Source organism: Pleurodeles waltl, chromosome 8, assembly GCF_031143425.1.
Source record: "Pleurodeles waltl isolate 20211129_DDA chromosome 8, aPleWal1.hap1.20221129, whole genome shotgun sequence".
In the NCBI taxonomy this organism is placed as follows: Eukaryota; Metazoa; Chordata; class Amphibia; order Caudata; family Salamandridae; genus Pleurodeles; species Pleurodeles waltl.
Genome location: NC_090447.1, coordinates 321,053,552 through 321,075,702, shown reverse-complemented (window position 1 = coordinate 321,075,702; position 22,151 = coordinate 321,053,552). Strand labels below are relative to the sequence as shown.

At 42.6% G+C, this 22,151-nt stretch overlaps 1 protein-coding gene across 1 annotated transcript in view; it reads left to right on the top strand.

Annotated features, from left to right (window-relative positions):
* The window catches only part of ATG3 (autophagy related 3), a 168,976-nt gene that overhangs the window by 37,197 nt on the left and 109,628 nt on the right, over positions 1-22,151 (top strand). Inside the window, exons 5-6 of the mRNA XM_069204178.1 lie at positions 20,337-20,407; positions 20,973-21,080. Of these exons, the coding sequence (XP_069060279.1) occupies positions 20,337-20,407; positions 20,973-21,080 (179 nt within the window). The remainder of the gene's footprint in view (positions 1-20,336; positions 20,408-20,972; positions 21,081-22,151) is intronic.

The following is a 22,151-nucleotide window of genomic DNA, read 5'->3' as shown; positions in this document are numbered from 1 at the left end:
TTCCTTGCATTCTCATTTTCACATTTGAAAGCATTGATTTACTGTAACATATATGTACACCCAACATCTGAGTTTCATCAGTATCCAAATAATCTGAAATCTGATGACTTGATATAATCACATTTTTGTCGAAAAATATTAAAAAGAGGTGGTAACAGTAGAGTTTACTAGTTTGGCCGATGTGGCAGAATGACTACCTGGTGTTTTCGATGCTTCAGAGGTGTGCGTGCTTCACAGAGAAAAGTATGGATCCTCCTTTCTAAAGTAAGTGCTACTCAGTCTTCGAGGTATAATTGTTGCAGTCAAGTTCTCCATATTCACTAGCTACAATAGCAGAGTTGTGGTCTGCTATAATTTGTATACACTTATATGCGTATTTACAAGCACATATAATGTCTGAGCAGAAGAATTAAATCTAGCTTTTGTGGAGCAGTCAAATACAGGACTTTGGCAGCAGAACTGTTCTGGCTGCTTCTTAGACCTTAACCTGGTGTTTGTGGGAAATGTTAGAAAGATTTATAGTGGTCTGGAAGAGGTCTAAATGGTTCTTCATTTATATGTTGTGCTTATATTAATGCTTGAATACCTTTTAGTTAGAAATCTTTCAAGGAATCTGCTATTGCGTATCTTACTTGACATTGATAAAAATGTCTATTAATTCGCACGGGGCTGCATGACATTTTTAGTATGTGCACTATTAGTGGACAAAATGACCACAAGAGATTGTGAAAATCTTCAAAAAACACGTGAAATAGAAGATTGGATACAGAGTTTAAGTAGAGTTTGAAAAAACTAACTGTAATGCGCCAAAGAAGAAAGTCCTATGGTTACGCTATAGTATGGGATGACTTTTAAATCTTTGATTTGATTCCTTGTATGCAGGTACGTTCTGTCATACCGATCCTAATATATACCAAAATGAAAGTATGTGTTGTCGGTTGTCTCCATCTTTATCTTATCCCCACACCAACCTATTTTGTCCTATATGTGCATGTTGTGAAATTTGTGTTGATTACGGGAATGTTGTGAAATCAGTTGTGATGTTACTTAACATTACTTGTTACATGGTCCGATGGCTTCCAGCTTACGTCGTATTATATTTTCTGTTTTTTGTAAGATGTTCGCTGAATTCATAAACTGATTTTAATTCTTTCTCTGCATAAAAAAAACTTCCTTACTGTTTCTCCAAGTGCAAACTTTTCACCTTTTTTTTTTTTTTTGCAAATAAAATGTGAACAACAAAACAATGGCGAGGCTTGAATCATCACAAGAGCATTTGCTGTATAAAACAAACAGATGCTTACTTAGCCCAAAGACCTGCTGTATCTTGCTTATCTATCTTGTGAGTTCCTGCAGTGATTACAGCTCATATCCTGAGCCTAATTCCTAGTAAACGTCTGGATCTGTTTTGCTACATAACCATTGCTACATAAGAACATGAACATAATGCAGTGCTTCTAAAGTCAGTAGAGTGGTGAGTAATCTCCTCTGTTAAACTTCAGAAAATCAGCACAGCTCTGAGCAGTGAATATAATGAACAAATACGAAGCCATCTCGGCAGCATTGCTTTTTAGGTCAAAAGGCATACTGTGCACCATACCAGACCTTTCAGTGGTCGTTGAACCAGCCAGTTATGTATGGATGGTTGGCTTTCTTGTCACTCGTTGACTTGCTTCTTATTTGTTGGTTACCTCTTTTTGTGTTTGTCGCTCCCCTCAAGCATATATTCTTCACCATCCTTTTAATCAGACAACTGATATCCTAGCACGACTCGCATTCACAGGACTGCTTTTGATTTTAGCACTTCATAAGCATACATATGTTTTCTTTTTCTCTCCCTTGTATGCTACTTCCCTCACATGCTCAGTGTTTCTCTCTTTTTCTCATATTCCTGTCTGACTCTTGCTTCTCCCACCTCAGCTTTTATTATTATTTCCTCCCTGCTTTAAGCACCTCTGTTGCTCCCCACTCCACTTTCCACCCCTCCCCCTCGCTTTGACTTATTTCACACCTGATAACTTACCATTCTGCTCCCCTCGTTGTTTTTCAGGGAAAAATATTCCAGTTTTTTGGGAGGATCTTGCAGCTGCCGTTTACTGCTGGGCTAATCCATTTAAAAAATACTTTTGGGGAAAGAATGACGCATTGCCACTCACACTATACCACCATAGCTATTATCACTGACGTCTCAATTAACTGGGTGTATGCTGCCAAGGCATACAGTTTAAGAGAAGCCTTGAAGCCACGGTATAAAATAAAGTTCTCCCACTCTCCATTTGGTTTTCAAAAGGTGCATAACATGACCATAGAAGCATCACAAATTGGTAAATCAGTGCATAGCACCAAAACTATAGAAAAATAATTAACAATTCCACCACCACAAATGCCCGCAGACACTTAAGCATATAGGTAATCATTACAGAAAGTGTTAACTCTCCCCACCTATAAACATAACAATCCATATGTCTATCCTTACCCACAAGTTTATACTCTGCAGCATGACCCGATGGGCCAAGGTTCTGTATGTAACATATGCATCCAAGGAGTAATGTGCCATCCTGGCCCCCCCAGACATTTCTGAATTTTAGAGGACAGCCTCTATTGGTGTATGTTACTTTCTCTGCCATCAGGAACACATCTATCCCTCTTCTCCACGTTTCCGCAGTTGGACATTTCTTAGAGCCCCAAATACAGGCAGTATCTCTATTGGCCACCACCAGCCCAAGACCACAGAACAGGAGCCTAGCACAGGGCATGTCAATTTCATTAGGGATTCCCAGGAGAATACATTTGGGGTCGAATGGGATTTGCTCCAATACAACCCCCCCTTAATTCCCTCACAATGCTTGTCCAATATTCCTGAAGCACTGGGCATCTCCAAATTGTGTGTAGGATGGTGCCAATGTTCCTGTGACATATTAGACAATTCGGGTGTTGTGACCTTCCCATAGCATGCAAAAGTTGTCTATTGTAATATAGCCTATGAAGGATCTTACATTGGATTAGTCTGTCTTAACCTGATACCTACCTCTCGTGGGAACAACAATACTGCCTCCCAATCCATATCCTCCAAGTCCCCTTGTTCGGTCTCCCTGAGGCTGCGTAGTCTGAGAAGTGTTTCAGGCATGTTATTATTCCTAGTCCAATACATCATGTACATTGCTTTTGTGTCTAAGCTCTCCATCAATAATCTAACTTCTAGCAGGGTGTAGTCAAGTATCCCCTCCCCCAGGAGGCCCTCAGCTTTCCATGCATGCCGCAAACGCACATAGTGCAGGAGTTGTGTCTCACTAAGTGCATACTCGGTTTTAAAGGACACTAAAGGCATGTTATCCCCCCCCCCCCCCCATCCATCAAGTCCCCCACCTTGGAAATACTGATGCAATCCCAAGACTCAAAACCCATCAGTTTACTAATTTCTGGCAGCCAGTGTCCCTCTTAGAGGAGGGGGGGCCCCCTCATGGTTCGGTGGTGCCATTCCATTACAGTGGTAGCCTTAGACCATGCGCTGGGGGACACCTGAGTGGCAGATAAAAGGTGTCGCCGCCCACCTCCCCTCTTTAGATAGTGAAGGCAAGATTTCCTCTCCCTCTGCAGTCTCTCCAGTCAAAAAGTAGGGTGATCTCCTGGAGCAAACATCCAGTCATTGATGATGTTAATCAGGTGAACAACCCAATAGTACGCCTCCAGGTCAGGGAGAGACCGGCCCCCATTGTATTGATTGCGCTGCAGCATTTTAAGGGCAATGCTAGGATGTCCCCCTCACCCAAAAAGAGTCGCGTGTACCTTGTCAAGGCCATAAAGAATCCTGGGAGGATCTGGTAATATGTATTTGATAGGACATGTAGTATAAGAAAATGCCTCCTTGGCATGGTTACCCCCTGACTTTTTGCCTTTGCTGATGCTAAGTTTTGATTAAAAGTGTGCTGGGACCCTGCTAACCAGGCCCCAGCACAAGTGTTCTTTCCCTAAACTGTACTTTTGCATCCACAATTGGCATAGCCTTGGCACTCAGATAAGTCCCTTGTAACTGGTACCGCTGTTACCAAGGGCTCTGGTGCCTGGCATCTAAGGGCTGCAGCATGTCTTATGCCACCCTGGGGACCCCTCACTCAGCACATGCACACTGCCTCACAGCTTGTGTGTGCTGGTGGGGAGAAAATGACTAAGTCGACATGGCACTCCCCTCAGAGCGCCATGCCAACCTCACACTGCCTGTGGCATAGGTAAGTCACCCCTCTAGCAGGCCTTACAGCCCTAAGGCAGGGTGCACTATACCACAGGTGAGGGCATATGTGCATGAGCACTATGCCCCCACAGTATCTAAGCAAAACCTCAGACATTGTAAGTGCAGGGTAGCCATAAGAGTATATGGGCTGGGAGTTTGTCAAACACAAACACACACACTTTTCTTCCCTTTATTCCCCCCCATTCTTCAAACCATCAGTAAAAAGTATTTATTTTTGATGCACACAGCATAGCCAATAATCGTTGGCAAAAGCAGTAGGTCGGAAAGGGAGACTCGTTGGCTGTATCAATGTTTGTCACTCTGCATGGCAATCATAGAATGTCAGGTCCTTTTTTCATACGCCTTTTGCCTGTGTCAGGCTTACCACTTAATAGAGGAGGTGTATAAAACTAGTATTGCTCTAACAAGATGTTGATGTTTTGGTGTCTGTGTCAAAAGGTATTTCTTTTATAATTACTGTTGTTACTGAAAAAAGTGTGCATGAAGACCACTACTGCCCTCAAGCCATTGACAGTCCTCGTACCGGTGAACAAAAGGTTTCCTAAAAGACATCTTTGTGTAAAACCAATAACAAATTGTTCATGCTATACTCTTCAGCCATTCCTGCTGTCACAGATCTGGGTTTAATCCATTGGTTTTTTTTTTCTTGCCATGCCATTACATTTTGGACCTAGCCATATGCAAATCTGTCCTGACCCTGTTCCCCATGGGAACAGTCCAGCCCAAGCTGCCAGACCAGGTCCTCCCTGGACCAGGAACAAGCATCCTGGAACCGGTTTCAGGGTATCATCCTTCATCAGTCAGGCTAGCTTGAATCTGGTGGCAAAGCAAGCTGGGGACCCACATCTGTGCATTCCCACTCAGTTGAGATTTTACTGACAAGGACGAAAACGCAGTATTTGACTGGTGCCAGGCTGACAAGGTATGAGATGACCATTCTAGGTGCTCCTAATGTAATATTGAAAAGGTGAACAGTGCTGAACCCGGCAACCTTACTTCCAAGTGATACTGTTGAAATTGAAAAGGAAGAAGACATTGAGCATGATTGTCTTGAGGTGACTGAATTGTGCACAAAACCAAGACCTGACATCAGAGATACTCGATAGGAAGAAAATGATCAAATTGCTTTTGTTGATGGTTCATGTCTCAGAGATGGTACGGGAACACTGAGAGCAGGCAATGCTGTGTGCACAATTACAGGTACTTTAGAAACTTCCTGGCTTTGAGGTGTGTATTCTGCACTAGTAGCAGAACTGGTTGCTCTTACTAGAGCATGCCATGTATCTGCAAGATTGAGAGTTAAAATATATACGGATAGCCAATATGGATGTGGAATTGTTCATGATTTTAGTCAATTGTGGTCACAAAAAAGTTTCCTGACCTCTGCTGGTTCACCAGTGAGAAATGGCGAAAGAATACGAGAATTACTGTATGCAATACAACTGCCTGAAGAAATTGCAGTGGTAATATGCAGTGCACATCTTAAGTCACAGGATTACCTATCACTGGGAAATGGATTTGCGGATCAAGTCTCAAGGTTTTGCGCATTGAATTGTATATTGTTCAAAGACAAGTGGGAACTGATGTCAGAAGAAGATGTCACATGTACAAGTTATGCATTAAAGGTGATTCTGAATATGTTATTTTGAAAGCAGAGAATCACCACTCTTGCTTGCAAGCTTCTGCAAACATTTGCATCTAATCGGAGAGTATTCTGGGAGCATTATACTTTGCCTCATATTGTTAAACTGTTCAAACATGTGTATACTTATTTTTTTTTTAACTGGAATCAGTCAGCAGTGCAGTGTGACCTTAAAATGTTTATAGGGTGCTCACCCTACTTTTAAAGGATTTTTATTAATGAACCATAAGTACAAGTTTGAATACCTTTAACGAATGGACGCACATTACCTCAACTGCAGACAGTTTCCTTCCCTGTAAACTGCAGCCAAAGGGTTTATGCTGCAGGGGGTTGTGCCTACTTGTCCAAAGGAAGACAAAAAGATAAAAACTTGTTGCCCTTGACCCCAAATAATATGTCCTGGGTGTTGGACGATAGGAATTCCATATCCCTGCCAATGCTGCATCACTATTGTGACAGAATTACTGGACCTCCAGACATGGGAAGCCTGTGCCCTGGGTATCTTTAAACGTACAATCACACACAAGGTGCATTCACACTTTGGAGCACTAGCACTCCTGTTAGCAGTCTGCACGCTTACCCTGCACTGGGGGGGTCCTGATGAAGTGGGGGGTGGAGGAAGAAGCGCTGCGCAGTGTAGAAATACATGGCCTTCGTCACAGTCCCATCTCCAACCACTGGGCAGTGATCCTTGCACATTATCAGCAGCACACCTGCAATGATACTTTGCCACCCTGATCCGCGACACCCAACACATCTAAATAGCTCCAAAACCCTCCTGTGCCTGCCGGCACAACCACCACTTGACACAGTTAGGAACACATTAACGGTTGACCATGACACCCTAATTCAAAGACTCCACGAAGCCGGCATAGAAGGGACTGCTCTCGACTGGATTACATCCTATCTTCAAAAAAGATCTAATATCTATTCTCCCCACTTCTCGTCCAAACCCTATCTCACAAAAGCAGGGGTCCCCCAAGGATCAATCATCTCATCTTTGCTTTTCAACATCTACATGATATCATTACCAGAATTGATCAATGATTTTCTTCTCACATGATACAACTATGCAGATGACACACAAACACTACTTAAATTAGAATGCCCCAAAAACATTGAAAACTCAGAAATCTTCAGTTGCCTCAGAGACCTTGATCAGTGGATGACCTGGAGCCATCTCAAACTAATTGCCTCCAAAACAGAAATACTCATACGTGGTGACTGGAAAAGTTATGACCCACTGTGCGCCTGGCCTGACGATCTAGGACCACCTCCTCAATTATCCAAGGAAGTTAAAAACCTTGGAATCACAATGGACTCCAAGTTAACTATGAATGCTCAAGTGGACAAATTAGCACGAACAAGCTTCATCACCTTGAAGACTCTGACGCATCTTCCCCCACCTCGGATTTCCACACAAGGTGCAAGCTACTATCTCGTTTGTACTATCCAAACTGAAATATGCCAAAGGCCTCTACAATGGCTCATCTCGATCTATTATGAAAAAACTACAACGTATTCAGATCTCCACAGCCAGGCTACTATTACATGTAAAGCCACAAGCCCACATCTCCCCTGCCTTGAGAGCACTACACTGGTTACCCGTTGCCAGAAGATGCACTTTCAAGCTGCTTTGTATCACCCAAATAGCTATACATGGAACAGGACCGCTTTTGATCAGAAACAAAATAACGAAATGCATTCAACAAAGAAACCTCTGCTCAAGATTGGCACCCCACCTTAGAACACCACCATACAAGAAAAAGACTATAGGTGGTACATCCTTCTCCATTCAAGCAGCCAAACCATGGAATTAATCACCCCCAACTATAAGAGCCACAGCTAACTATCTTGTCTTCAGAAAACTACTTGAGTTGGCTCTTACCTTCATAACTACCATATTGAAACAACTATGGACCGCATATGCCTATGTTGATAAATATTTTTTCTGATTATGTGTATATTCTAATTATATACAGTTCTTTAGAATATATGTATCACTACTATGTCATAACAATAAACTACACACACACTCTCTTTAAACCTGTTTAAGTATATTTACTCAAGGCCTTTCCTTTCATGTCTCTGCAAGCATTTCTGCTGCCCGATCACAATGCGATCGGGCAGCAGAAATGCCCACTAGACACCAGGGAATTTTTTGGGAAATGGACATAAGGGGACATAAATGGACATAATTAGGCCGATCTGCCTCCGGGGGGGGCAGCAAACACCCTAAACACCAGGGAATTTTTTTTTTTTCTTTTTGTTCTTTTATGTTTAGGAAGCGACCCCCTTCAGCAAGGGTCGCTCCCTGGGGGGAGCAGAAACCACTAGACACCAGGGATTTTTTTTTTTTTTTTTAATCATATACTTACGTATAAGGAGTGCGGCCCCTTGGGAAAGGGCCGCTCTCCAGGGGTCAAATAATTTTTAGACTTTTTCTAGAAACCTCTAGACTCCAGGGATAGATATAGATATAGATATATATGTATATGTATACACTTTTTATTTACTTTGTTTTTATGTTTTTATTTTTGTTAGGCCAATCTGCCCCCAAGGGGTGCAGAAATCACTAGACACCAGGGATTGGTGTGTGTGTATGTGTGTGTTTGGTTTGGGGGGGGGGGTGCCCCTTGGGCAAGGGTCACTCCCCATGGGGGCACATTACTATTTGCCCTATTTTTGGAAGGTCCATCTGCCCCCGAGGGGGTCAGAAAACCCAATAAGAGGGTGGGGGTTTGGCCATACCCCCACCCCAAATAAATGGGGTCAAAGTTGTTCTGCGCACCAGTGGGCCGGTGGGGCAATTACCCCCGATCCACACCCGGGGGGGGGGGGTGCAGAAAGTATACTAGATGGCATGGAATTAAAAAAATAAAAAATAAAAAATAGTTGGGTGGTGGCATTTTATCTCACAGCAAGCAAGAAGAAATTTTATTATTTTGGTTTTACATTTGGGCCATGAGAGCTTGGTAACTCTCAATCGTCCCACTTAGAATGGTGAGGGCTGCACTTTTTTGCCTTTGGGACGCTGCCATGTAGAAAAATCCACAAGACCCAGACACATCTGAAAAATAAACATCTGGCTGATTCCAGGGTGGTGTGCTTCACATGCACCCGCACCATTTTCTTACCCACAATGCCCTGCAAATCTCCAACTTTGCTGAAAATCACACATTTTTCCCACATTTTTGTGACGGAAACTTCCAGAATCTACAGGAATCCACAAAATTCCTACCACCCAACATTGTCCCATCTATACCGATAAAAATTCAGGCACTTTGCAAAAAACACATCAGAATTCAGTGTAAAAATGTGATGTGTCCATGTTGCGTTTCCTGTCGCTAGCATCAGGCCTACCCAAGCAAGTGAGGTACCATTTTTATCGGGAGACTTGGGGGAACAGAATATAGCAAAACAAGTGTTATTGCCCCTTGTCTTTCTCTTCATTTTTTCCTTCCAAATGTAAGACAGTGTGTAAAAAAGACATGTAATTGAGAAATGCTCTGTAATTCGCATGCTAGTATGGGCGCCCCAGAATTCAGAGATGTGCAAATAACCACTGCTTCTCAACACCTTATCTTGTGCCCATTTTGGAAATACAAAGGTTTTCTTGATAACTATTTTTCACTCTTTATATTTCAGCAAATGAATTGCTGTATACCCGGTATAGAATGAAAACCCATTGCAAGGTGCAGCTCATTTATTGGCTCTGGGTACCTAGGGTTCTTGATGAACCTACAAGCCCTATATATCCACGCAACCAGAAGAGTCCAGCAGACGTAACGGTATATTGCTTTAAAAAATCTGACATCACAGGAAAAAGTTACAGAGTAAAACATTGAGAAAAATTGATTTTTTTCACCTCAATTTCAATTTTTTTTTTAATTTTATTTATTTCAGCTGTTATTTTCTGTAGGAAAGCCTTGTAGGATCTACACAAATGGCCCCTTGCTGAATTCAGAATTGTGTCTACTTTTCAGAAATGTTTAGCTTTCTGGGATCCAGCATTGGTTTCACACCCATTTCTGTCACTTTAAGTGGAAGGAGGCTGAAAGCACATAAAATAGTAAAAATGGGGTATGCCTTTTCCTGAAAGCTGAGATGATGATGATTTTAGCACCACAACCCCTTTGTTGATGCCATTTTCAGGGGAAAAACCACGAGCCTTCTTCTGCAGCTCTTTTTTTCCCATTTTTTTTTTTTTTTTTTTTTAAACAAAATTTAGGCTAATGTCTTGGTCTCCTTCAGGGAAACCCACAAAGTCTGGGTGTCTCTAGAATCCCTATGATGTTGGAAGAAAAGGACGCAAATTTGGTGTGGGTAGCTTATGTGGACAAAAAGGTATGAGGGCCTAAGCACAAACTGCCCCAAATAGCCAAAAAAAAGGCTTGGCACCTCAGGGGGAAAAGGCCTGGCAGCGAAGGGGTTAAACTGTGCAAAAGTTTAGCGTGTTAAACCATTTACAGAAAAGTGCAGAACCTGAACTGATGTATTTCAAGTAAATAGCTAGGGTCACACAGTTATCGAGCGAAAAATTCTTAATTGATTTCATTTTTCTTGGTTCCGAATTGTGTGATTCAACCACTAGATAGGTATATATATTGCACATTTTATTTAAAAGGTTAGTGTTTTTTTTGTAATTTATGAGCAGCTAAACCGATACACTTACTTTTTTTTTTATTTTTTTACCATATTACATGTTAAGTTGACAAAAGCAGCCTTTCTGGATAAAGTGACGAAATTAAGGGAAAGCTGGTTTCTCCTAATAAGCTTCTATGCGTAAGAAGAAGTAGATTTAAGGAGACGCTCCACAGTTCAGCAAAGGCAATTACACATTTAGCAAACAAATAACATGGGGGACCAACACAAGGGAAGCGCAGTCGCAGAGCTCCCACTGTGAAATAGGTTTTATTTTATTTGTCCTGCTGGCAGGAGCCACAAGCATATTGACTACTCCTCTTCACTGTCTCCCCCTGCAACGCTTCTGCTACAGGAGGGCAGAGGATTGCTCATTGGGAGAAGTGAGTCAGCTGGAGGCAGAAACCACATAAAAACATGACTCTTTGGGCTTGAGGGTCCAAAAGGACCTCAGTCTGCACCACGGTCAGCCCTCTGGCTCAAGCCTAGCTTCAGCCTGCAGTGGCTGGCCCACCTCTACTTGCTGAACTGAAACATGAGCCAGAGGAGTGGGCAGTTTCATTGATGTGACCTTTTGCATCAGAAATTCCTTTATTAAACTAAGTAGTACCAAACTGCCGCCTGTTGCTCCATTTCTTAATAACATCATTTTGTTCTGTGTACCGTCAGAACGTTTTCTCAGAACTTGAAAATGACTGTATTGTGAGATCCTGAAAATAAATGGGAGAATTGTTTGGCTGATGTTGACAGATCCACGGTACTGAGCGAACATTGGATTCACTGGCATTTTGTGTGCTCCACAGAATGAAGGGTTGGGGTTGTAATGTAAATTATTGTTAACCATTGATTGTGTTTTTTGTGTCTACTATGAGAAGCGCAGACAGAAAAACCGCTTTGTTGGTGGATCAGTGGAGTAAAGAACCCAGTCCATGAATCTCCGTATGTGCCTTTGGTAAGAGGGTTTGAATTCCAGCCATTTACTAAGCCTGTCATCCTCTTGGGGGATGATAATATGGGTACCGTTGAAACACCCAGTATATATCAGTAGTGCTAAGGGACCTGCTCAGGCACAATTGCTCTCCATCGATAATCCTGTGATGTTATAATGCACATTTGGTAGTGTCTGCAGAGCAAGTCTGTTCGTTTCACAATTACACAAATGTACATTTAATTAAACTGAGATGCATTGTCAGTCCCACAATTTCATTGTTTTTTCCCACGACTTGAAGCATTCCTTAACGAAGGTTTCTGACGAGTTACATATAGTGACTATAGTGTTTAATTCTGTTGATTTTCTCTCTTGCTATTGACACTGAAGCCAGATTTCAAATGTCAGAATTCCTATCTATGTGCCACTGGAGGACAAATATTTACAGTACATGTATCCTCTAATTACCCACTAAGTGTGCTCCTCCTTGCTCTCCATGCGGGTGCCATGTTCCACTCTCATGCTGGTTTCTTGCTTTGCACTATTCCTTAGGCAGATTGCACCGCCTCATGGGTGCCTCGTTTCATGTGGTTATTGCTGTAACACATTACTGCAGACTCTGTTTCTTCCTTATGTTCCCATTCAGGGATGTCCTTGCCTTGAAGATGTAAAGTAGGAGGGATACCGAAGACAGATATTTTTTTTAAAAAAAGAATAAAGTGAGGCAAGAGAACAGAAGCAACACGGGGGGGAGAGGTGAAAAATGCAGAAGCAACTGGGGGAGGTTGGGGTGGCTGACCGAAAGCAGCATGTGGAAGGGCAGGGTGATGAGGAAGCAACACTGAGAGAACAGTTGTGCAACATGGAGAGCGTGGTTGTGGGGAGATATTAGGCAGCACACTGGAGTGCAACATGGAAGGAGAAAGGCGACAGGAAACAACACAAGGAGAGAAGTCCACAAGGAAAACAGCTCAACACGCACTCTGATGGAATGCTCAAAACAAATAAAGTAGTAGTGCTGGGAAAGCAAGCAGTGAAAACAAAGTGCCAATCGGAGATTCCAATGAGACAATGCTCCATGGGAGGGACAAAACACGACTGACAAGCTGGGGCATTAATAAGAAGCATGTAAAGGAATGACAAAAGGAGTGACAAGGAACACTAACCAATGATAAGCAATGAGCAGGCACCAATCCCCTTTATGCTATTGTTAAGCCACAATGCTCGTCGCTGTCTACTAGGCTCTAGCTTAACAAACGTCAGCAAAGCCAATAGCTCTTGCATATGGGCAAGCTTTTGGCTTTGTCAGGTGGGGGTGATTAATTTTAGGGTGGCTGGTGGGGTTGGTGAATGGGAGGTTGGGAGGTAGGTGCATATCGGGAGGGCTGTTGGGTTTGGAATGCACAATGGCATTCTGTAAAGTGTGAATCAAGTTTAAAGTCCGTCGATTTTTGAAAGCATACCGTTTTGTCCAATGAGGCATTTTATGCAACTTGTTGAGACGTGCACAAATAGAGAAAACATAATTTATGCATATATTTATTTTCTGCAGTGCTGCTTTTGTTTGAAAAATCTTTTAACTATGGTGAACTAAAACCCCAAGATGCATGTTAAGTGGCCACATGTATAGCTGGGCGTTTTATGGTGGAAGACTAGAATCCAGAGACAGCGGGCAGTACTTCCTTATCTCAAAGAGAGTGCAAGCATGCGTTAGTCATCGGCTGCTCAGCTTGTAAAGACTCTGGCAGCATCATGAGACGGAGATGTATTGATTTCTGGATAGCTTGTGGCGAAGTACAGAACCTAGTAAGAAGTCTCGCTCACCATGCTGCCTTAGAGCCCTTTGCCCTGCAACCCCAGAATCAGCAGCACCCGCTGGACTGGGTGAAGTATGTGCTGTATGACAGCCAGGGAGTGGACTGAAGGAAACTGAGGGCTGCTGGATTCTGTTGACAGCACTCCTCCAGAAGAGAGCGGGCATACTTCTGCGGAATGAACGAAGTAGCCACCGCTGTAAGTGCACTGCGGAGCTGTACCTGCAAATAAAAGGCCGGTGGGTAGACTAACCCAGAAGTTTATAGTGTCCATTTTACTTTGCACTTGAGCCCATTCTTATCTTACACCTGCAGTGTGTGCATAGCAACACTTGTAGATGGACATGATTGAGCTGGAAGGGAAATGCTTGTGAGCTACTGTGGTCAGTGTGGGAGGATTTAGGAACAGTAGGAAGGCGTGTTGGAGGGGAGAAGAAACTGGCACAGACTGGGTGGGGGAAAAAAAGAAACAGACACCCGGCCAGGTGGAAGGAAATTAAATTGAAGTGAGATGAAGCAGGGACTGGGCGGGTGGGGAGCGAGAGGAAGCCAAGACAGAGCGGTGGGTGTAGAAGTAACAGACGTCAGCAGGAGGGTTAGAGGGCAAAGAAGCAACATCTAGGAAATTACCCGAATACTCAAAGCACACCTGTGGAGTACTTGAACACAAAGAAAAAAATAGCTTAAAAAATGGGAGCAAGACACAAGTACTTGGTTTGTGCTCTGGGGGCACGCCAAATGCAAGAAGAGGACATGATGCAGGCATGATGAGACCAATGGGAACAAAGCAAATAAGAGCAATGCTTAATAAAGTCAATGGTAAGCAATGGGCAGGCTGTAACTCCACTAGTTGCAGGCACAGCCCGTCCTTTAGAGCGGAGGGGCCACACCCCTCCACCTTTTGCCCCTCATGAAGAGTGTCTGTCAGGCTGAACAAAGGTCAGCCTGATAGACAGTCTTCATGTTCAGGTCAGGCAGTCAGGAGCAGACATGCGTGATTTGCGCAGACTCCTGGCTGCCTGAGCTGAACTTTGATAGGCTGAGAAGGTCACAGCTCCTATGGGCGTGACCTCCTCGGCTCAGCAAAGGTGCCTTGAGGCCCTCCCCTGGGGGATGAGGTAAGCGTCACCCATTGACTTCGACCTGGGCGCTTCAGGTTTAAGCCCTGAAGCGCCCAGGGCGCGTGTCAATCAGTGACACTTCGTCAGAGTGGAGTGGGATCAGCAGTCTCACTGACCCCATCCCAATCTGTGACGAGGCTTGGACTGCTGCCTTCCCTCATTGGCTTATCTAATGCAGCAGTCCCAACCCTCCTGGGACCTCCAAGACTGAAAGAAAGAAAGAGAGAGAGAGATTTAAAAATGAGTGTTTGGTGCGTGCATGTTTGAATGTGATGAGTGTTAATGGATGTGCGTGTGTATGTGAAAGAATGTGTGTGTGTGTGATCTTTTAAAATTAATGTTTGCGTGCATGTTTGAATGTTATGAGTGTTGTTAATGGATGTGCGTGCGTGTGGGTGTGTGTGAAAGAATGAGTGTGTGTGCTTCCCACCTTCCCCCCTCCCTCCTAAAGCTGCCGGCCGCCACTGACTAATTGTAAGTAAAATGGTTCAAAAAGACTCGGGATAAACAGATTGCCAAACGGCAAATAGTTTGTTATGTCACTTATGATGACGCTTGTGCTTAACAAAGGCAATCTTTGAGCATTGTCACAGACGTAAGACAATAATACCTGTACCTGTGAAAAATGGAGAAGATAGTTCACAAAGTTGGAGGCTTTGCCTCAAGATGGATTACTCGACTCACAAAAGTTATCCACCAGCACCTTTCCTTTCAAAATTCAGAAATAAATCCATAGGCTTTAACCTTTTAAATGTATGTGGCGATGGTTTGGTAGCACTTTCTGCACACTGTTATTAAAGAAGTGGTTGTTTTAATTCTGTTTAGTATCACATGGTACATAGTAGCAATAATAATGCAGAATATTTGTACAGCATACACTTCAAACTAAATATTTTGCCACAAGTGTTACTTTGTCCCAACTCTATTTTATTCAGTTGTTTGCCCCCAGAAAAAATAACCATCTGCTCCAACGTGCCACACATCACACCTGGGGATTCAGGTTGTGCTTACTTCTCTGCTGCAGGTGCATTTTACCCATTGAGTGGTGCTTCAAACTACAAGTATGTGATAAAGTATCTTTCCTGTAGGTGCCAAGAAGATATGGTGCACTCCATGCATTTCCTTTATTTCTATCTAGGTCACAGCTCTCAGTAACAGGTCCCGAATTGTTAAAAAGGTTGTAATGCTTTGTTATAGATAGTGAGCCACTTGGTATTACTGCTTAAAATGATTTGAAAATGTCTCTGCATTATGGAGCAGACCAGGACTGAGTGGCTAAATATATTAATTCTGTCCAAACTGCCCTCTAGTTTACAAATTCCACAGACCTAGGCTAACATTGACACCTTCTCCACACCAAGAACTGCAGCAGAAAAGGATAAGTTAAACCACTAAACCGAATTTATAATTTTGAGGGAATCATCCGATCTAATCATAACAGACCATGTCCGTGGAAATGCAACATAAACCAGTCAAGTTATCTTAATTTTTTCATTGGGTAAAATTTGAGGGGGAAAAGCAAACTTGTCAGCTGAAGATAAGGCCACCGTTATGCTTTTGGACTATGAAGCTTGATTTGGGGGGAGGAGGGTGGTTTAAAAAACCCTGGGTAACTAAATGAAGCTGCTCAATTTACTTTGCGTTTCAAGTATTTGTAAAATCAGAACTATCCAATAACTATACAAAATAAGACTCGGTTGGGTACCTTTTTACTGCAGGTGTATTGAGCCTACATACCATGACAGTGTATTTTTTGTGAATTTCTTCTGCACCACAAATGCATATGTGGGCCACTCTTTGTATCATTAACAAAGTATTAATGTTTTACCATTATACCATGAACAATGTACACTGGTGCAGACAGTGCAGTTCAATAAAGTGACGTGTATAAGTGCATATATAGGGTAGATTGACTCAATAAACCTGCTGGGAAAATGGAACCCATGGAACCATTGTATGTGTAGTAATATGTTTGAGCAACGTTCTAGATACTAGGTATAAGGGTTATACCTACAGCAAAATAAGGGCATTCATATCCATCCAGAGCCTTCGTAGTCTGAACTTCTAAGAATTTGTTGACAAGTGAAAAGACTGCACTGGTAGAAGGCCTTGGCAGGACCCAACAGTGGTCACACTAACACCTCCTGCCCGAGTTATTGTGCTATCAATCATGTCACCTGTGCTCGACCAAAACACCAGAAACTGGAATCTGAATTGGTAATGTAGTCTTGGTTTAGAGTTCAGCAGAATATATAGTCGTGGTTGGAAAGTACGACTGGGATCCATGTGTGTAATTGGTGAAAAGGATGGTGCCAACTCTGAAATGAGGGGTGGAATAGTAGAATGTGTACTCCTGGACACAGGACGTTTTGTAATATCCTACCTTGGCTTTGAGGTTCTCAGTGCAACAGTCTGGGGTGCCTTAGTGTTACAGGAAAATAAATAGTGATCATGAGGGATACCGTGGATCTGGGTGGATCAAGAATTTTGCATCGCTGGTAATAGTTTCACAAGTGTAAGTGGCAGGAAATGAGTCAGTAATGTTAAGCAATGTCTTTCAAAATTACAGAATAGAAATTGGCAATGCTTAGCAAAGTCTTGCGACAGGACGGTAGTCTGGGTTAATACAGTCTTGCAACAGAAGTGTGATTAGGGAAGCTAAAGAGACAATGTTGCTGCAGAAGGAAACATGAGTGTGTGAAGTACTGCAGACTGAAAACTGTAGTTGACTAAAGGATGGACGTTGGTGACAAGGTGCTCATCAGAGACATCCGGGAAGAACAGCATGGCTAGGCAACAAAGGACATACAAAGCTGAGAGACAATTAGGACTAAGTGTATAGACCATGAAAAATAGATTGCTAATGTCAGAATGGGCTCATGAAGTGGTAAATGGGAGTGAAGGTGAATTAACCTTTGAGAAGCGTTATGTGCAAGCCCTGATATGCTTTTATTGCTTCCAAAGTGACATCCTACACATGAGGACATGGGTTCTATTTCATCTCTTCTAAAGTACCTGTCTTTGCAAGCACATGGGGTGCAATCAGTACTGCAGATGGCTGTACTCGAAGATTAGTACCCTAATCTAACCTAGAGGATATGAATTGTGGGCACTGAAAAGTAAAAATAGTTGGGCATGAAGGTACATGAAGGCAGTGAGGGAAGTGCTGAGAAGTGTACCATTGACAGCCAGCACAAAGGTCTGTGGTGCAGTCTACCTATATGGTGCAGTAGCATGGTGGCCTGATGGTCTCCTCGTTCCAAGAACTACCAGAGTTGCTGACTTGCTTGGACACATGATTCCAGGAATACTCAACTCAACTGACTAAGGGCAGGTGGTAGTACTATTGATGTGTGTGTCATGAAAGCATGACAATATGCAGTTTAGAAAGATGCAATTCAGGAATTGTTTGTTAGACATTACTGCAGATTCTATTCTTGCCTTTATTTTAATTCCTATATTTTCCAAGACTGAGCAACTCCTGAGATTGCCCTTAGTCCAAGTAGTTGTAAATGCTACCTGCTTTTGAAACATACACAGGCCTGTTGATGATAAAGGCTTTCCATTCCAACTTTTCTCCTACATGATGACACAATACACATTAGGTATTGTGGTACATTGATTTTTAGAGGTTTTAGTCTCCGAAAGGCAAATCTAATCTTAAGGAGATCAGCTGACTACGAATGGTAGTGAATGTACTATTCAACTGTATTCTAAGACTGTCTCTGCTCCTGAGGCAGCTGTGCCTGAGAAGTGTTTGTCTTTTTGTTGCAATAACTTTCTGGATACAAGTGATTTTATGACTAGTCAGACTGTACAATTAATACAGCTAATGGTGATTTGCACAGGTGTAATAGTAAATACTTATGTGTAGGAAAGTCACAGCTTTCTGTATGCATGTGACATTTGTATAGCTTTCCAGACACCTTTATACCTGTGCCTACTGTTTTTTTTACATTTAGTGTTTCAACTTCTGTCCAGTGTCTTTAAAGGTATTTCATTTTTGGTTATTTGTGTGTTTAAAATGCTATCTTTTAAAGATCACCTTGTAGACCCCACAGCTGGAGATAAATAATTTTATCTGGGAAGGAAAGAAACCTAGGCTACATGAGCAGTAACTTTACCACCCACCTTGGAGGGGGTACTAGCGGACACTTGATAACCAGACACTTCCAAGTCACGCAACTATGCTTCCTTGTGGAGGGGAGCCGCGCTGCTTTCAAGAAACACTGGTGCTTCATGGACCAAGCTGTGACTGCCTCCCATATCTGGAAAGAGCCATAGCTACCCCGTAGCCATAGATAATGGGGTCTGTACTCTTCCCTGGTGGATTGGTCCACCTTCAGAGTTTGGGATAACATAGTATTCCGGGCTGCATTGACCTCATTCCCCTCACCCATGACTCCCATTTTAGCTAATCCCAACTTTCCACCGTGCATGCAGTGGGGGGGGGGGGGGATTCCAGCAGTAAAGGTTGGCTGCTGCAAACGCATAGGTTGTCCGTGTGACACCCAAGGAATTATCCTATTTGCCTAAAATCAAAATATGTCTTGGAGACAGATCTCATTCAGCACCTACAAATCTGACATTGGGTGTAACAACCATCCTTCAAGCCACATGAAGAAAGACCCTTCACACCCTTTAAGAGATGGATTTTCTTTAAGAAGGATGACAAACATCTTATCACAGAACTCTATGCACTTCTGGGTAGGGCTGCATACCCAGACAAGACAGCGAGTCACAGGTGATGGGAGGCAGAACTGGGTAGGTCATTTTTCCCCATAGACTGAAAAGACATTTACTATCGGGCCCACCATACCACTCACAACATGGCAAGTACAGGGATTGCATACAAATAGTCTCCTATTGGTAGTAACGTGGTGCTAAAGACGCACAAAGGAGTGCTGCAGGATCTGCGTCGAGACAGGCACCTTAGTGCACTTTCTCAGGCACTGCCCAAAGATGGTCCGATACTGGGAACGAATCCTAAATTACATAGCTAGGGCCTTTCATACAACTATACTGAGGTTCACAGCCTACACTCTCCTAGGGCTCCCCAACCCTGTGACATGCCCTCTGCGCTCAGTGAAGAGGAGGCAAATTACCATGGCCTTGGGAGCTGCTCACCAGTTCATACTGTCCTCCTGGGGTACCAGCATGATCCCGGACTACACAGCCTGGTTACGTAAATTGTGGTTCATCCTTGGGATGGAAACGAACAAAGATTCTTACTGTAAACCATTGGCCCCATTCATCAATATTCTGTCCAATTAATTCAGTGAGTTCACCCGCCAAAGCTATCTCAGATTATTACGCTTGTTACCGTCGGCTCAGCCAACTAATGGCACATCCTCAGCTTGAGTGCAGAACAATTACCCATACTCCCATAGGTCCCAAAGTGAATCACCACACTGAAACTGTGGGTCACCAAGGATATATTTTCAAAAGGAGTCGGAGGATGAGGGGAGTTGTTCTTTTTGGGAGTTCTTAAATGTTATATTCTTCAATGCTGCATTGATGACGCTGCTATTTTGATCAATAAAATGCCACCTATACATTGCTAAGCTCTTGTCTGCATCCATTCTACCTCCTCCTTGAATACTTTGTCTTGAGAAGAATTGTAATGACAGCTCAGGAACGCACTGTATTAAAAATGTTAAATTGTTGAAATGATAATTGTTTAACGTCAATCATTGAAGATCCCGCTGACCTTGACCTACCTGTTTAACCATCTTTCTATAGGGTGCAAGTCACCAGGAGCAGAATTGTGCTGCATTACCTGTTTGCGCCCAAATAGCTTACCTTAAAAAATAATATTATTTTCTGTACAAGCTGATAGATATTTGTATATGTCATTTTCTTTTAGTAGGAAATGTTTTTGAAGTCTGCTACTTTTCCAGATGTATTAACATTTATCTGACTTCATTTTTTATTTCAGGGCAGCAGGTGAAGAATTAAAGGTGAAACCATATCTCCCTAAAGACAAACAGTTTTTGATGACAAAAAATGGTAGGTCAGATTAACTTGGTATTTTAAATACCTATCTTTAATGGCTAGTTTTGTGCAAGTAATCCACCTGGCATGTTGCGGTGGAAGTGTGACCAAATACTTTAATATGCACTATTGCAAAGATCCCTCAAAAAGCTGATCAGGGACCTCCTAGAAGCAAACCAACAGTCTCATGTTTTGCTAGCTTAGCTGAGCATAAGGGTTGGGGCATTGTTTATCTTTTGGCAGAATTGGTTCTGTGGTGTCAAGGCTCCACTTCTTCTGGCCCAGGGGAAGGCCATCTATCACATTTGAGGGGGTTTTCACTGAAAGTGACCCATTCCAGCACTGCAAGAACATTTTTTGAAAATGTGTAAAGTGGAGTTTTATTTTGCAAAAATAATTGTCCAGGCCATGCCAGTCATTTGATAAGCTAGCCGACATTCTTCAGTATTATCCTGATGGTACAAGGTGCTGCTAGCTGCTCTGAATAGTAATGATTAAAGCTTAGCTCTTGTACAGCATTAATCATGATTTTTATGTCTGCAGATGAATAAGCACTACTTTACTCTGTTCAATTCTGCAGTGCCATGCTACAAGCGATGCAAGCAGATGGAGTATTCAGATGAATTAGAAGCAATTATAGAAGAAGATGATGGGGATGGCGGCTGGGTAGATACATTTCACAATGCAGGTATTACATTAAAAGGAACAATTGAAGTCACTAGCACTGTGTTTCTTGAATATATTTTTTCCGTGTTGAACAAAAAAGAGGTAAAACCAGAATTGAAATTGTTGCTTTGTCTCCATGTGAAACAAGTGTAGTTTGAGTCCGTCTTCAACACAGGTGTTGAACAAGGGGTGGATATTTGTTGATATCCTTAGCCATGTACAAGTGGAATAGAGAAGGGTGTTGAGGAAACCAGGTGCACAGCTATGATCAAGCTTCCTTTGGATATTTGACAGAAATAAGAATGTGGACTATTAATGCATTTCTTTATTTTGATTTTTCACAATGCCATAAAAGATTACCCAACACAGAAGAACCATAAGCCAAATGTACATTATAATGGGAAATGGAAGAACTTCTCTTTGATTAATGTCCCATTCAAAAATACCATGTATATATGTGTGCTGGAATTACCACCCCCTTTAAACAACAAGACCTTAGATGTTATGGACAGTTTAAAATAGTCCCTCCAAAACCCCGATATTCCCTCATTTGTGCATCCCTCTAGATTGATATGTTCGCTAGCCAGCCCAACTCACTAGTTCATACCTCTCGCCTTGAAGCAGTGACTTCTTTTCACTGTACTGTCTGGCGATTTACCTTTTAACAATGGGTTTTCCCACACCCGCTAAAGTCAGCTCAACCGTTGGGCCCCTAATATTTTGTTATCCCTGGTAAAGTCATTTTTGATGACATGTCAATGGCCTGCCCAAGACATTGGACAGTGTAAGTATTAATCTGTGCCAATAAGTTCTGATCTTGGGGCAAGACCATATTGTGTAGGAAATCACCTATTGCCACATGACACCTTCTACAACTGGGAGCCTGCGGCCTTCCTATTTTCTGTAACTGCTTGGGTGTGAAATATTCCCTATATAGGAAATTAAATTGTGACAAAAGCCTAACCAAAATAGTCAGTTCATGAGGCTCAGGTAGTACATCTTTCTAATCAGCATTGCCTAAGGGGCCCACATCCTTATTCTATCTCGCCTGCATGGTAGATGAATTGTATGTGAATTTGGGGATCAAGCAGCA